Source organism: Tribolium castaneum, chromosome 2 (assembly GCF_031307605.1).
Source record: "Tribolium castaneum strain GA2 chromosome 2, icTriCast1.1, whole genome shotgun sequence".
In the NCBI taxonomy this organism is placed as follows: Eukaryota; Metazoa; Arthropoda; class Insecta; order Coleoptera; family Tenebrionidae; genus Tribolium; species Tribolium castaneum.
Window position 1 is genome coordinate 16,194,560 of NC_087395.1, and position 16,505 is coordinate 16,211,064.

The following is a 16,505-nucleotide window of genomic DNA, read 5'->3' on the forward strand; positions in this document are numbered from 1 at the left end:
TCCAAATTTGTATGCCAAAAAAATGCAAATGCACATTTAAATCTATTTCAAATTCGAAACTGGCCTGCAAGGGCTATAAATTAAACAACACCTTTCTAACCATTAAGTTTTATAAATATTTTTCGACAAAGGCAATGACTTAAGAATGACGAACTGCTTGAATAGAATTACGTATTTTTTATGGAATTGCAATAAAAGAATTAAAAATTCGAAACTTTTTTTTAAATCGATCACATTTTTGTGGCATCTTATCGTTTACCAACCATATTTTTACCACTTGGTCGCTTCTTTTTTACTCATACTGTATTCAAGATACGTTTAAAATAACCCATACATTTAAATTCATATTTTTGTTAAGGGTCATTAAAAGAATCTGGAACAATTTGGTTTTATTTTTCTAAATACTACATTTTTACAGCATAGGGTTTTTAAGCAATTTTTATTTTTTTTTAAAATAATGGTAACCGACATTTTTGTTTACAGTTATTAATGGTACATTCTTTTTTTGGTAGTATTAAGTTACTTTTTTTATTATACACAAAAGGTATTATTTTCTTGTTATTGTCTTATTTTATAACAATCAACTGTTTTTGACATATTTTTTCAATAATAAAAATGAACACACTTATTAATATGAAATCTAGTTACAAAAATAAATAAAAACAATCTTAAAGTAAAACCAACAGAATCAGTAACTTATTTAGTCTTTGTTAAATCCATTGTTTTTTATTTTTTTATACACATATACGTTCACCAGACATTTGTTTAAAAAATAAAAAGTGTGAAAATGTAGTACTTTACCAAAATTTACAGTTATTAATGGTACATTCTGGGATTATCTTGTTATTGTCTTATTTTATAACAATTAATTGTTCTTTACATATTTTTTCAATAATAAGCATGAACGCACACTTATTACTATGAAACCTAATTACAAAAATAAATAAAAACAATCATCTCTCATAACGTAAAACCAAGAGAATCAATAACTTATTTAGTCTTCTAAATTCATTGTTTTTTTATTTTTTTTATACTCATACGTTCACCAGACATTTGTTTAAAAAATAAAAAGTGAAATAGTGAAAAAATGTAGTACAAATTTACAAAAATAAAACCGACCTGTTTGGAGATTTTTATAAAATAAGCCATACTTTAAACTCACCCTAAATAATACCTTATTTGTCCGATAAAGAAGAGTTGAGGGGGCGTAAAAACATGAATACTTAAGTATGTACTTGAGGTGTTTGAGGTAAGTGCAGTTATATTAAAAAAAAAAAAATTGAAAAATTTTTAGAAAATGTTCTCTAGTTTTCTTCGCACTTGACCGGCTAGAATAAAGGGGTGCGCATCCGAGCACGACCGTCAAGTTCAAGTAGGGCATCGCCAAATAACGGTTTCCCAAATTTCGATCAAAGCTGAAAATTTCCTCGTTGAGATTTGATCAGAAACGGTCTTTTCCGTGATACCTGAAGCAGAAATAGTGGGGCAAGTGATCATATTTGGAGAATGGTGTCGCGAGCCCGCGAAGACTGGTGAAAGAGTGCATTTCTGTTGAGCCAGCTGTTGGTGATGTCTGGACGAAACGGTAAATTACAGTGCGTGCTCGAGGTGACTTTTAAGTACACGTGATTTGGACTTTATTGGAAAAAAAAGGTAAGTGCCAATTAGGACCCATTAAGAAATTACCACTAATTCAAAAACAAAGGTTTTTGAACTCGTTCGGGGGCCCCTGATTTATTTTATTTACGCTGGCACCGAACCTGCCGAGTTATTTTTAGCAACTTAAAAAATAAGTGAATAAAACGAGGTGAATGAATTTTTCTCTCGTTTAAAAGAGAGTTATGCATTAATTGAATTAATTTATTGCAACCTTGTACTTACAGTATCACCGGTATGTAGCAGGTGAATACAATCGATTCGATTGTAAAAGTCGATCATTTTAAGTAAATTAAATTGCAGAGAAAGTCTTAGATAATATTCACTTTTAATGACAAAATCGCGTTTTAACGCCTGGGTTTCCACAAAATGAAAAAATTATTTGGCTGAATTGAGACATCATAATTGTATAATTCGAGAAAGTAATTTAATTTATAGATTTCTCGAGCTCGATCAGGCATAACCAAGCGATTGTGGGGAAAATTAGCCTCAAGAGTGCAATTTTTTCGTACGTCAATTAAAGTGCTCGTAGTAGTAGCAGCGCTCATCAGAGCGTTTAATGTGAGATAATTCCCCCGTATTGTGTGGGTCAGGAAGGCATTAAGCTCTAGTCTGGCACGATCGGTAATTATTGTTCTAACGGTGTTTGTCCCACTTCTATTGACACACTAAACAGCGTTGTATGATTTATCTAGCGGAAATAGTAGTCAAAAGTGTATAGAAACAGAATGTGAAATCCCGAGATGGAAAAAACATAAACAAAAATTGGGTGAAAGTTGCAATTAGAATTTTTGATTAAAGTGTTGCAAATTATGTGTTTTTTCTGCTTCATAGAGTAACAATATGTAATTCTTACACAACTTAACAGCCATGTAAATTAGTTTAGTTTTAATTAATCGAATGAGAGAGTGCAGTTTCCCAGACTCATCGGTTTTTTACGACAAATTTAACTCTTTTCTCCTCGTTAAAAATTGAGCTTGTGGAAGAAAAAATAGAAATGTTTTCATGACTCACGTTTTCTCGTTTTGGCTAATTTGTAGTGTGTCCAAGGCGGAATGGATTTTCACTAATTTGTCAATTAGAATTTTACAATAATAGAAAATCGAAGTGACCTTTTATTTAATTGGAGTTGCATTCGTTTCATAATTTTTAATTGGGCAACAAAACTGATTATTTAGTGAATTGATCTGAAACTGGGATTGAAACTATTCTGTACCTTTACAGATACAGTTGTCTATTTTTATATTTACACTTACTTGATATTTTAATTAGGGATAACGGTTTAGCCTACGACTGTAAAAAATAGTTATGTAAATTATCAATTAATTAATAACACGAGACATGAAGACATTTCCTCAATTAAAAATTGTCAGACTCCTGTTTACTCTAGAGCAGTGGTTCCCAACTTTTTCACCTTGCGAACCCCTTCTAACATCCGACAGAAATTAGCAAACCCCTTGTACAGCTTTAAAAAGACGATAAAATTTTATAGGACATTTATTTTCTTTATTGCACATTTTGAATTAGATGAATGTTAATGAATACAAATTTAAAAAAAAAACGAATAATTTAATACCTATTTTTTTATATTTTTTTAAATTAGGAACAGATTACACTAAATACTTTTGCAAGTTTTAACGTTGGCTCCATAGCCAATACATTCGGAGGAGTTTTAGTAAAAGAAGTTGGGTCCAGTGTTTGATTTATTTATTAAGAATGTCATTCATGCTAGCAAAAAAATTCTATATGAAAAACACAGAAATAAGATCAAATTTCGTCTCAGATAACAGTTTTTGATGTAAATGTGAAGAAAAAAATGCTTACTTAACTCTGCAATTTTCTATTTTCAATACGAAAATGCAAAATAATCATGTGAGACAGAAAACAATTAAATGATACGAAGGAATAAAAAAGTGCCAATTTTATTTTTAAACTAAGTATCAAGAAAAATTTGGAACTTGCTCTAACTTCAAGCCCATTTCAGTTCAAATAAATTGCTGAAAACTGATAGCCAATCTTCATAACATATAATTGTTGCTTTCTTCGACAAATAAGTTTTTTTGCAGTAGAAGCTTCTTTTTTCATGAAAATTTTTGTACGAAAAGTTGATTTTTGTTCATAATATTATAATAAAATATTATTATGTCTGTTCCTATTAATAGGCATTGAGTTCTGTTTTCAAAGACACAAAGTGGTAATAACTGTCTTCAGGTGTTCCATAAAAACGCGTTCAACAAACTGAAATATATCTAGAATCCGTAAAAGTCTACATTTTGATGAATCTTTAAAATGAAAACATAAGTAATTTAAAAAAAAAAATTTAGGTCACTATCAAAAATTATTTATGTCCTACAGAGACATTGGCTGCCAATTATATTGTCTGTTAAATTTATTTAAATTTATTATTCTGTAGTTTTTTACGTTAGCCATTTTATAAAATTCCGCCATTACAATACTTTTTTTGGCAACTTCGCGAACCACCGGTTGGGAAACACTGCTCTCGCAAAAGTAATTATTTGTTTGATCTAAAATAATTGTGTTTTTGCAAAATTAAAAAAATATAAAATTCTAAGAGTTTATTACATAATAATTGCCAAGCTCTGTAAATGGCCTATAAAGATTAAAACACTGTTACTTTACTGTTTCTAATAAAATTGTTTTTCTTTGTTTTCCAACAGTTGATGAACTGTTACGATAATTGCTTATTTCTGGCACAGTTTGTTAGAATAAATTCCAATTTTTTAGTTTAAAGAAATGCATGAATACTGAAAATGACTCCACCCTTAAAAATTCCAACATAACTTCACTCAATTATTCAATAACGGGGCATTTTAACATTTAAAGTAATGCCAGCTCTTGTAATGCATAAAACATGATCAATTACACAACTCGTACCAGTTCATGTTTTTATTGTACATTGTTGTAACAATATTGAAATTTGGACAAGAAACTTTGGGGTCACTGTCGGAAACAATTGTCTTCCGTTTGAAAAATGCCGAGAAACCCGATCGTTGTGGCGAAGTCGGAAGAGCGCGGAAAATATCAAATTGTCCTCAATTACACGGCGTTGCATTGTTGTGTCACTTTTGCCACATTTCTTCTGTAGAAAAATCAAAATTCCGCGATAATGACTAGAAAGCCGTTCCTAAAAAGACAATAATTTCTACAATATCAGCAGGATTCCATTAATGAATCGATTTTTTGCAGGAGAAAGTCTTGAAGGAGAAAAAATCTTGGAGTGAAACCGAAGACACCGTGATGTGAGAACAAACATCTTCTATTAATTAAAAATCAAGTGAAGAAATCCGCGAACGGGAACATTTAGTACAGTTACATAAAAACAACGCGACAGAATATTTCGAATTGTGTTTTTCGTGGCGATGAATTGTACGTGAAGTGAGTTGCAATGACGGTCACAATGGAAAAAAGGAACCACCATCACAGAAAAAGCTCGTGGGACTCGAAGGTGGGTGCTGATTGGACAAATTTGAATACAATCGCCCTTCAGTGGCGGAACAAATAGGGCTTACAACATGGGTTTCGATCTGGGGTTATTATTCGGAAGCGTCATGAATTATTCAGGGCACTTCTCATGTTTTGTAATTGTTGAAGATGATTGTTATGGGACTAAAAAACAATTGGTTTGTACAGCGAAATTAAGATATTCACAGCGATTAAAATCTGAAAGTCGATCATTATTTCGTCTTGTTTTAGACAAGTTTAATACGAGTTTTTTTGTAATTTAATTAATGTAGTAATATATTTATTTTATTGAAAAGTTGGTAAAAATTGCAAAAGAAACCATGTCAACGACTTTTCTGCTTGTCTTCTAGTTTTACAAAATGTTAATAGGTATCTGTTATGCTAATTGCCTAATTCAAGTGTCACGTGGCTAGAAATATCAGATTTACATATTTATTAAAATTTCCGGTGAAAGCAGACACGAAATTACTTTGTGCATGTTTTCTGCAGGTGCAAAAAGACACAAGGAACTAATTATTATACAGTGTAATTGTTTTACTCCAGTTTAAGAATAATTTATATGTTTGAGATCGATTTGTTTTCTCTAGAAATGCGCTTTTTGTTGATAATTATCACTCATTTCCTTCTTCTGATTTATAGGCTCACATTGAAAATAAATACATAATACAGAGTGTACACAAATTGCGAATAAGCTTGTCAGTACGCTATAGTACACGTTCCAACAAACTCTAGGAAAATAATGAAAAAATTATTACGTACTTACTTTTAGCAATATTAAAAAGTAAAATGGAGTTTTTTTTCTCTTAATTTCTTAAAATCTTTTTAATCGGTGATAGAACTAAGAAAGAGTTTCTCTACTTTCAAGCCAAAAAAAACTGAAAATTGTTTCAAATAATCATCGTCATTAAATTTTCAAAATTGTGATTTTTACGTCTAGAAAGCTAAAAAATTGATCTGGCAACATAGTAAAAAAATTCCTTAGTTACAATTATAACTTTTCCACAACAATTAAAATAAAGGACGATGGATTTTTTATTAAAAGTCGTGCACTTTCTTAGTGTCCATTGTGGTGCAAATAATCTTTATGATCTTTATAATTTTTTATGAGTAGTCATGGTAACACACTAGTCATTGGAATTTTCTTTACTGGAACTCTAATATAGGAACTCTAATTTGCACCATACAATGTTTGTTAAGTAAGTGAACCGATTTTACATTTTTTAAGGTTTCCTGAAATGTTTACTATAAGGCACCAAAGCACTTATGCGCTATTTTGTATGCACCCTGTATAGAAGGTGAGTGCTAAAAGTATTCTTTACTATATTTAAAAAATTATTAATAATTATCACACGCTAGGCGTGTATTTTTTTAGAATTATTTTCGAAATTTTTCTAGGATTTCTTATAAGTACTAATTAAAAATTAAAGTATTTTGTAATATCGAGTGTCATTTTAAAATATAAACGTTGCTTAAAGACTGTTTTAAGCAAAACTACTTGCTTTCTTCAAAATTAAGTTTATTCGAATTTTTAATTTTTATTTACTTTTTAACGGATTTTTACACAAAATATTTATAATACAAAAAAATTTAAAGAAAAAGTATTTCCAGACTAATACCCTATATAATCCGGAAATTACTTTGTAAAAATCAAAACAGAAAAATCAGGTGGACTCAATTTTTATTTTTTTTATATGTATTCTTAGATATCAATCGGTTATTTTAAATTTTTACCCTACAATTTTATACAGCGTGTCTCAGCTAACATAGCAAAAAACTTTCTGTGGTAGAAGCGCACGAAAAAATAATATTTTTTCATTAAATAAATATAATTGCTATTTATGAAAAAAAAAATTGCCACTTTAGTTGAAAATGTTTAATTTGTTACTAAGTACCTAATAATTAATTTCACACTGACAAGTTATGGTTGAACTGTATGAACCAAAATTAAAATTATCTCTTTAAGATCAATCGAACAAATTGAAAAAAATCTGTTTTGTTTGAATTAAAAAAGTTAATAACGCAAATAGTCTAATCAAATTGGTTCAATTTGGTCAGGTGATCAGTTAATCACGCATTTAATTGCGGATTAAATTAATAACGGTCCTTAGTTATAAATGAAGCAAAAGTGACAGGTATACGTGGCTTATGCTATTTTAAGGATCTTGTCATTTTAAAATCTTAAAAATTATATTTATGAAACTAGGAATCTTATCCCGGAAATAAAAAAATATCTTCAATCAAGTACGACGTTTATTGTTAACTATTAATTCCTTATTATTTTTTTTATTATTAATTAGAGCTGAGGGTCTGCTAAAAATGATTTTTCGCTCAACTGTTTTTACGAAGTAATTTGGAAACGAGAAAATTTAACAATTTGTCAGCTTTTAGAAATTGTGCCATTACACGAATACCTTGAATAATTTGTACATACAAATTTTGTCCTACAAAGATAATGCAACACAATTTTCAATACATTCATATTATGAAACGAATTTTCCTTCAAACATTTTTTCACGTACCTACGCGAAATTTGCATTCGCCAACATGTTAAAATTCGCGTCACAAATGAATTACTTTATGATTGTTTCAATTTTTACCATGACATTGCACGCTAAATTTAAAACCAAAATCATACTTGGTGAACCAATTAATGCACAACAAGTAGGAAATGCTTTTTCTAGACGACCTAAGGTCATTTACATGCTTACATAGACAATTAAGTAATATTTAACCCTGAAATTGGAATAACGGCTCTTCCAAGGTCGCTCTATATTGATACGTTCTAATAAAATAACAATATGTGATTATTTTATAAGAAATTGAAAGGGTTATAAAAAATGCAAGAGAAAATATAGTCAATTTGTTTTACCTCGATTTTCTTAAACTGTGGTATTTGCTGTACGAGCCTGACATTTAAAGATTGCATACGATTGTTCCTAATGGAGATAAACCCGCAATTAGAAAGTCTCTTGTTCTTATTCTCGATTCAAAATATTTTGGGGAAACAATCAAAGTTCAATGACGACTGCATTTTGCTCTCGAAACAAGGCCACTTTTTCGGCAATTAAACTATCGGAGTGTAATAATTGCACTTTATTTCAAATTTCTCCACAGAATTTATGACCAAAACCTTGAAAAACTTCCTGAAGAGTCGTTGACTGTTTTCGGCGGTTTAGTAGGTCAATGTGTTAAACAACACTCATCACTTAAACACCGTTAGGCAGCCGCCTCATTTGCATAGTAAAATCCACGAATGCGTTTCCAGATGTCGGTTAGTACCATAAGCACCGGCCCAAGGCACTTCCGGCGGTCCCCCAGCTCGATCTTGTCCTCCGACTCCGACATCCGTTTCACGCGCAAAAAACTGACGTCGCAGTACCGATGCGGCTGTTGCATTCTTGCGACTTTCCTCCTCCTGCTGCTAATTGCCGCAGCAGCGGTTTATATCGGCTGTAAGTACGACCCGGAGCGTCCTTGACTGACTCTCCAAGTGGAAGAAATGTCACTTCTTTGTTCCCCAGATACGTATTTCATGCCCGAGGCGGCCCCCGAGCAAGTCTTCCGGGGGACTTTCCGGGTGATCAAGGGCGATTTTTTCACACCTGACTTGACGGACACCAACACGACGAAATTCAAGAACCGGTCGCGGAGCTACACCGAGCGACTCAACCTGCTGTTCCGGAGGAGTCCCGTGGGACACGGGTTCATGGGCACGGAGGTGCTCGCCCTGGACGGGACCGAGGGCAAGGACTTGATCGTCCACTTCAACGTGCACATCGACCCCACGTACACCATCGTGCAAGCCAGGGACGTGGAGAAGATCTTGGCCAAGGAAATAACTCTGGACGAGTCCCTTTTCTTCCAGAATTTGACGATTGATGCGAGCAGTCTCGAAGTTAAATCCGTCGACTTGCTGCTGGACAGCACCACGACCTCCTCGCCGTCGACCGAGCCCCAGAGGGTGACCCAGACGCCGGCGCCGCCGCGCAAGTGCTTTCCGCTGCAGCTGAAGTACTGCACCAAGTTGCCCTACAACGTGACCACGTACCCCAACCTGATGGGGCACCGCAACGTGATCGAAGTCAAAGACAACGTGATCACGTTCCGGGAGCTGGTCGATGCCGAGTGTTACCGGCACGCTTACGACTTTATTTGCCAGATTTTGCAGCCGTCTTGCGTTTCGGGGGAAGGACAGGACGAAATGATTCTTCCGTGTCGCAGTTTTTGTCGCGAGTTTATGGCAGGTTGTGGTGCGCGTCTGTCGGAAAAAATGAAAGAATCGCTCGATTGTAGCCAGTTTCCGGAATATAGCTGTGCAGCAAAGCCGGGTACGACCGCTACGAGAGTGGAGTAAGAGTTGGTTAGTAACGGAGGTTTTTTGTTTAGGTTGTGTGGAGGAATTGCAGGCACGTGCGCTGTCGCCACGTGTTTGTGACGGTGTGATCGATTGTCAGGATTTGTCGGATGAGAGGTCGTGCACTTATTGTCCGAAGGATTATATTCATTGTGGGAGTGGGAGGAGTTGTATTAGGGAGAGTCAGAGGTGCGACGGGAGGCAAGATTGTCCCGATGGCAGCGATGAACGAGCCTGTTGTAAGGAATTTTTACTTTTTTTCGTTTTTATTCGTAACATCACAAAGCTCAAACAACTGATTGTTCTGTAAGTATCATACCAAAGTATTTCAGGAGATTTTGTCTAAACAAAGTTACTAAAAAGATGAACAAAAAAGTGAAACACATTCATACATAAAAAGGCATTAAAAAATATTTTATGCCTTTGTTTTTTTTTATTTAGTCATTTATGATTGCAGTTGATTCTAAGTGCTTTTACCTTTTTTTAAGTTAAGTTTAGTTTACTTAAGTTGAGCAATTTAATGATTCTTGAAAAAATAAAGCTTGTATTGTGAAGTCATTTCGAGAGAACAAGAAAATTCAATAAGTCTAAGTCTCTAACGAGTGTTTATCAGTATACTTTTTATCACCCGTCAAAGGCTTTTTTAATAATCTTTATTTTTTCCAAAAATCAGGAAAATAACTACACGAAGTAAAAAATAATGTTTGTGTGTGATATTTTAAGAAAACTTTTGAAAATTATTAAGGCCCTATTATTTTTTTTACAATCAAATATTCTTTTGATAACCTTTGTTTTGTATTGTCATGTAATTTTGATAAATAAGAGATTTTATAAAGGTCCAATAGAGTGCTTGTCGGTTTACAATTTTTTTACCAACAAAGGCCTTTTTGGTAAACTTTGATTTTGCAAAAATCAGCAAAATCGTTACACGGCATAGCACTTAAGAAAATGTATATTTTGAAAACATTTTGAGAAAACACGAGATTTTTTAAGACCCTTAGCAACGATAATCAGATTACCATTTCTTTAGACTCAAACGCTCTTTTAGTTTAGTTTTCTGCAAAACTCAAAAAATTGAGTACTACGTGGCTTACACACTTAAAAAAAATAAATCTTGTATTGAGAGGAAGAAGAAAGAAGAAGAAAAAAAACTGTAAAAAACAAGTCTACTATAGAAGACACTTAAAACAAAAAGTTTTGTATTTTTAAGAAAGTAGAAGGAACTAGAAGATTTCTTAAAACCCTAAGGAATGCTTATCAGTTTACATTTTTTTATCTTTAAATGCGTTTTTGATAAACTTTGTTTTTGCAATATTCAGGAAAATTACTATACGGGATAGCACTTGAAAAAATAAAGTTTATATTGTGGAAACATTTCGAGAAAACAACAAAATTCACTAAGGCTCTAAGCCGTGATTGTTGGTTTACAATTTTTTTACAATCAGAAGCTCTTTTAATAAGCTTTGTTTTCTGCAAACATTCGGTAAAGTGCTACATAGGATAACGTTTGTATTGTAAAAATGTTTTGAAAAAAACGATATTTTTAAGTCCCTAATAAGAAATATGTAATTATCGGTTTACAATTTTTTTACGGTCAAACGCTTTTTTGAGAATCTGTGTTTTCTACAGAAATCAAGAAAAGCACTACATGACATGACGGTTAAATTTGTGAAAAGCAAGATAATTCATTGATAGTCGGTTCATTGTTTTTTACTATAGAACGCTTTTTTGATAAGCTTTGTTTTCTATTAAAACCAAGACAATTTCTGCGTGGGATAACACTTTTGTATTGTCAAGCAATTTTGAGTAAAGAAAAAAATTCACAAAGGCCCTAAAGAATGTTTATCAGTTTACAATTTTTTTACATTTTTTTAAGTAAGATGGGTTCTGATTTCTTGATCAATTTTTTGTCGGGACCCGAGAATTCTCGCTTGGAAATTGTCAAGAATTCTCCATCCTTGGAGAAATTTCTAGAATTAAAAAAAAATCAGAAAATTTTTAGTTATATGCGAAATAAAATTATTAATAATTTTGTTATTAATTGTTAATAATCATCACTATTTGTTATTTGTTCCATTTTGATTTAATTAATATTTGAAATAATATAGACATTTTTTTAACAAAACTGAAACTAATAAAATTATTTGATCATTCGGCACATAATTAAAAAAATGAATAAAGATAATAGAGATCAAGGGAAATCATAACTCACTTTACCTTCATTTCAGAAAAATTTACGGTGGTTTCCGTTTGTCATGTTTTCTATGTGAGGACATTTTTTTCTGTGGTTGTTTTTGCTTTTAATTCAATTTCTTTAAAGCAACTTAATAGGTTTTGACGATTTAGCTTTAGAACTCATATTTATTTACAATTTTTTATGGCAAAATTTGAGAGAGCGCCAGTGCTCAGAATTTATTTATTTATCTAATGTATTCACCAAAAACCTCTACATTTCAGAAACTATAAACATTCAGATAAAGTATGTTATTATTTTTTTTTGAAGCCTACTAAATATTTGCGCAATATTTGCACAACTATCAAAGTCTCCCTGTAGAATTTATCTCTCGATTCCTCGAGTTTCTCCACACTTTTTTCTCAAATAAGACCTGATCTCTTGAGAATTCTCGCTTCGAGAAATCTCGAATAGAAACCCTATTTTGAAGAGCTTTGTTTTTTGCAAAAATCTGGAAAATCGCTACATGGACACTTAAAAAAAATAAGTTTTTATTTTTAAGAAAAATAATTGATTTATGATTTATTAGTATAAAATTAAATGCAAATTTATATAATTTTTACGTTAACAATAGATGTTGAATCATTTTTATGACACAGTGTGTAACAAATTATACTGATGGTTTTGTAAATCAGCAAAACAAAAACTTTACGCCCATCTCCGGAAATATCAGTTTGCAAATGTGTTTTCTCCTTAATGTTATTTAAATACCTCAATGATTATTAAATATGCACAAAAGTTCATTAATAATGGTTGCAATTATGAACAAATCCTAGAAAATCACTTCGTGGGGGCGCCAAGTTAGGAAAACACCTCATCAATCTCTCCCATTTTCCATGTCATTGTCTCACATCCCGCACACTGATCATTACCCAATCCCATTATTTAATAATTTATGTAATTTCAGTGAGCCTAACCCCGAGTATAGAAACGGTCCGAAAAGTCGAAATCGTGACGCCACACCTCACGCGTTACCATTCCGAAGGCTTCGTGGCTTTCAACGAAAAGGGCGAAATCGGCAAACTATGCACCGAAAACCTGAACCACAGTCTTCCGGTTAACAAAACAACCGAAGTCCTGCACACCGTCGCCTCCTCTTTGTGCAAAACCCTCTCCTACCAGTAAAAAACCAATTAGGCGATCCGCCACACGCTAATTGATTCATTCCAGAAACATTTTATCCGTCCAAGTGGAAAAAGACCTGGAAAGTAACATATCCTACGTCAGCATGAAAGACCCGCTAGCGCCGGAAATCAGTTTCGTGAGGTCGCCCTGTTTCAGCAAACAAGTTCTCAAAGTCGCCTGCTCTAATTTAGGTATTAATTCGTTAATTATCAATTAATTACTGAATTAATTAATTTCCAGAGTGTGGCATCCAGAGTGCGTTTGGAACTTTGCCCAAAATGGCGGCTCATGGCGACTGGCCTTGGCATGTGGCCCTTTTTAAAGAGGACGTCCATATTTGCGACGGCACTTTGATTTCGGCAGACTGGGTTATAACCACGACTTCGTGTTTCCAAGGGCAACCGAAAGCCGAGTGGACCGCTCGGTTCGGTTCGGTTCGGTTGCTAAGCACCTCGCCATGGGAACAAGAGCGCAGGATTGTGGGAATGGTCAAGTCACCGGTCGAAGGTAGCACTGTTGCAATGGTGAAACTTGACCAAAATGTAATTTACAACGACTTTGTGCGTCCGATTTGTCTCCCGGATGATAGTCTGGTGTTGCAACCTGAGGCCAACCTGGACTGCAACACCCTAGGCTGGGCCAGGAACAGGGAGCAGTTGCAAAGGGTTCAAGTCAAGGTCACACCAATGGAAAAGTGCGAAAATGTCAGTATTTCGACCGTTAATAGTCTTTGTACGGAGACTTTTTACGGGAAGGACGATTGCAATGAGGAGGAGTTTGCCGGAAGTCCGATGGTTTGTCATAATTCGAACACCAAAACTTGGACTTTGGTGGGTGTTACGAACTGGAGGATTGCCTGCTCGAGTAATAGTGTTCAAAGGCCGCGAATGTACGATAAAATCACGTCGAATATTAACTGGATTAGGGAGACCATGAAGGCGGCGAAAACGTGAAAATTATGTGCCAATTAACTGCGAGAGACTGACGGAGCGTGAGCGACCTGTGTGTAGATATTTTGTTGTTTCATATTTTAACACTGAAAATATATACTTTTTTATTACTTGTTTTATTCCTGCCAAGTTGGCAACCTTGTAATCATTATGGGAATGAATAGACAATGTCGGGTCAGTTGTCTGCGTGATAACAAATGAAAGGTCTTCATTGTTTTTGCCGTAAGAACTTGATTTCATTTATTGTTGTGTGCTTTTAAATTAATTTAATGTGGTTACGGCTATGTTTTCTCTATTTCTAATAAAACGAAATATTTGTAATGTAATATACAACTTTATATACAGAAAAGCATAAAATCTAGCATCAACACATCAATTCTGTCTTTCAGTGGCCGCGTTTCGCAAAACTCAAAAAAATATCTTTTGCTCTTTTTCCAAAATGAGTCATTCGGATGTATCATTTATCGAAGTTAAAGACCCAACAAAGCCTTCAGTTTTGTTTCACGAGTGGATTCAAGAAGCCAAAAAGTTCGGGGGGAAAATATCTTTAATGAATTTAGCAACAGCTTCAAAGTAAGTTAAGTTGGGTGAAACTAAGCCAAAAAATTAATAAGTGTGTTTTTTTAGAAATGGAAAAGTGAGTAACAGAACGGTTGTAATTCGAGAAATAATGCCTGATGCATCGCTGGCTTTCGCTGCTCAAGCGTACAGCAACAAAATAAAAGACATTGTGAGTTTACATAAAATTTTGATTAATTTTTTATTGCCGCAATTTCAGAACGAGAACCCGCAAGTCGCCGCAACAATTCTTATACCGTATGTTAAAAACGGTAAAAATGTTATTAAACAAGTAAGATTTATTAAAAATGTTGAGATTAAATGTTTACATGCTATCACAGATAAGATTGTCTGGGACTGCGGAAAAATTGTCACAAGAACAATGCAGGGCTTATTTCGAAAAAGAAAGCCTGTCTTCGAAAATACGGGCCTGGGTTTGCCAAAAATGCGGCCCAGTTGACTGGAAAGACTTGAAGAGTGAACACGACCAACTTCTGAAGGAAGTTGTTGAAAATAAAAAAGTTATTGAAATGCCCGAGACCCAGTAATAAAATTTTTGGTTGAAGTTGTTGGGCTTAAGTGTTTTTTCAGAGTTGCCCACAAGATCGTTCCGTACGAGTTCGATTTTTACTTTTCGGAGGGCGAAGCAATCGCTGATCGAGTTTTGTTCAAACTGGTCGGTGCTAAGTGGGATTGCCAACGAATAATGACGTAGGGTTCAAGTGAATATCATTTGTAATAAAAATGTCTATTAAAAAGTGTTTCGTTACTTCAATAAAATAACCAAAAGAATGATGACCAAGACAATGATTGCCAGAATAACCCAAAGTTTCCTCTAGAATAAAACCAATGAACAATTGTCTAATTTTTTAATCCCTTACCTTCATATACTTCCTCTTCGACCTCCTCACAGCCGCCAAATCCACAGCCCCGATGTGATCAGTCGCCGATTGCGCCTGATAGTCAATCCTGTCGATCAGTTCTTGCTAAAACACTCGTAAAAAACCGCACAAATCCGGGGTTTGTTTACCTGACTGTCGATCAGGATGGACATTTCCACGAACAAATCCCGGACTTCGATCAACAAGCGCTCAATCTGCAACAGCGTCTGGTGTCGTTCCTCCACATCGGCCAAAATTCGCTTCGCTTCTGCCGTCTCAGCCAAAATCTGCAACAAACTGTTAAAAGCTCATAAACTCGCCCAGAACTCGCACATTTTCGGTAAAAACTTGAATATCGGTGCCTTCCTCGAGCAGTCGTGCGACTTCATCGTCGGTTGCTTGAAAGTACCCCCTGGCCTGCAACTGCGACTTGATTATGGCCTTTTGGGCCGATTTGTAGTTTTCTAAAAGTTGGTTATTGTCGAGGAACGCTTTCTCGAAGCGTTTTTTCGAGGTGTTGTACTGGATTGTTTTTATTCTCTTCTCTGTTGACTCGGACTTGATTTCGCTCAACTCTTTGTCGACTTCTTTCAGTTTGGGGACGAGTTGTTGCGCTATACTTTTGTTGTTTTGGAAGAACGAGTTTAATTTCTCGTCCACGTCCTTCTGGTTGTATTTCAAATCCTCAAGTCGGCGTAAATAAACCCTGATGTCCTGGTTGTTGCTTTCGATTTGTTCAATCCATTGCGCTATGACTCCGGCACGTTCGAAGGTTTGGCGCAATTTTTTATTCTCGTCTTCGGTGTCATTTTGGGTGGAATTCTGTTTGTTTAAGGTGTTGATAACCGAACGAAAGTGGGTTTAGGGAATTGTACTCACGTTTTCTATTTCTATTGTGGTGTTTTGAGCTTTTTCATTTTTCCGACTCTTCTGCTAAAATTTGGCAAAGCTTTACAAGTAAAATAAAGTTTGTACAAGCGGTAATTCACCTGTTTGAGTTCATTGAGTCTATCTTTAACCATTGCGGTGTATTTTTACGATAATGAAACATTCTTATCAGCACCGCGCAATTCAAGGATCTCCAATGAAATCACCGATACCTGGGCGCCATACAACATACAAGTTTTTACTCCTACATTCAAACAGGAGATCCAGGTCATTAGGAATAATATAAATAAATAATGAGTTTGCTGTATATAATAATTATGTATTTACTGGAATGTCCTGAGTTGCACATATTCAAAATATTTTGTGAACAATAAACA

The 16,505-nt window shown here is 34.3% G+C and overlaps 3 protein-coding genes across 5 annotated transcripts; 2 read left to right on the forward strand and 1 right to left on the reverse strand.

Moving 5' to 3' along the window:
- Nucleotides 1–1,504: 1,504 nt before the first annotated feature.
- On the forward strand, nt 1,505–13,911 carry LOC660740 (uncharacterized protein). The gene is made up of 8 exons (XM_966947.4): nt 1,505–1,653; nt 4,864–5,122; nt 8,405–8,591; nt 8,661–9,467; nt 9,526–9,732; nt 12,634–12,847; nt 12,897–13,042; nt 13,092–13,911. Exons 2-8 carry the CDS (start codon nt 5,063–5,065, stop codon nt 13,802–13,804), a joined length of 2,334 nt encoding a protein of 777 aa, XP_972040.2. The 5' UTR covers nt 1,505–1,653; nt 4,864–5,062; the 3' UTR covers nt 13,805–13,911.
- LOC660794 (pyridoxine/pyridoxamine 5'-phosphate oxidase) lies at nt 13,883–15,157 on the forward strand. Of its 2 annotated transcripts, none has more exons than XM_966998.4 (6): nt 13,883–14,023; nt 14,191–14,374; nt 14,429–14,531; nt 14,580–14,651; nt 14,701–14,903; nt 14,951–15,157. In XM_966998.4, the coding sequence occupies exons 1-6, from the start codon at nt 13,999–14,001 to the stop codon at nt 15,072–15,074; spliced, it is 711 nt and encodes a 236-aa protein (XP_972091.2). In that variant the 5' UTR covers nt 13,883–13,998; the 3' UTR covers nt 15,075–15,157. The 2 variants fall into 2 exon arrangements, with proteins under 2 accessions (XP_972091.2, XP_015838748.1); XM_015983262.2 differs by lacking the exon at nt 13,883–14,023 and adding an exon at nt 14,101–14,123.
- On the reverse strand, nt 15,092–16,383 carry LOC660847 (syntaxin-1A). 2 transcript variants are annotated; one of them, XM_008199522.3, is made up of 6 exons: nt 16,230–16,383; nt 16,120–16,173; nt 15,574–16,062; nt 15,390–15,527; nt 15,241–15,345; nt 15,092–15,194 (listed from the first exon to the last, which is right to left on the reverse strand). In XM_008199522.3, the coding sequence occupies exons 1-6, from the start codon at nt 16,260–16,262 to the stop codon at nt 15,126–15,128; spliced, it is 888 nt and encodes a 295-aa protein (XP_008197744.1). In that variant the 5' UTR covers nt 16,263–16,383; the 3' UTR covers nt 15,092–15,125. The 2 variants fall into 2 exon arrangements, with proteins under 2 accessions (XP_008197744.1, XP_008197745.1); XM_008199523.3 differs by having other exon boundaries at nt 16,120–16,170; nt 16,230–16,354.
- Between the last annotated feature and the right edge of the window lie 122 nt (nt 16,384–16,505).

Coding starts and splice junctions, on each gene's coding strand:
- LOC660740 (XM_966947.4), top strand. CDS start 5,063: ATGACGGTCACAATGGAAAAAAGGAACCACCATCACAGAAAAAGCTCG. Junction 5,123..8,404: donor AAAGCTCGTGGGACTCGAAG/GTGGGTGCTGAT, acceptor ATGCGTTTCCAG/ATGTCGGTTAGTACCATAAG. Junction 9,468..9,525: donor TAGCTGTGCAGCAAAGCCGG/GTACGACCGCTA, acceptor TTTTTTGTTTAG/GTTGTGTGGAGGAATTGCAG.
- LOC660794 (XM_966998.4), top strand. CDS start 13,999: ATGAAAGGTCTTCATTGTTTTTGCC. Junction 14,375..14,428: donor AATTTAGCAACAGCTTCAAA/GTAAGTTAAGTT, acceptor GTGTTTTTTTAG/AAATGGAAAAGTGAGTAACA. Junction 14,652..14,700: donor GTAAAAATGTTATTAAACAA/GTAAGATTTATT, acceptor ATGCTATCACAG/ATAAGATTGTCTGGGACTGC.
- LOC660847 (XM_008199522.3), bottom strand. CDS start 16,262: ATGGTTAAAGATAGACTCAATGAACTCAAACAG. Junction 16,174..16,229: donor GACTCAATGAACTCAAACAG/GTGAATTACCGC, acceptor GCCAAATTTTAG/CAGAAGAGTCGGAAAAATGA. Junction 15,195..15,240: donor CGAAGAGGAAGTATATGAAG/GTAAGGGATTAA, acceptor GTTTTATTCTAG/AGGAAACTTTGGGTTATTCT.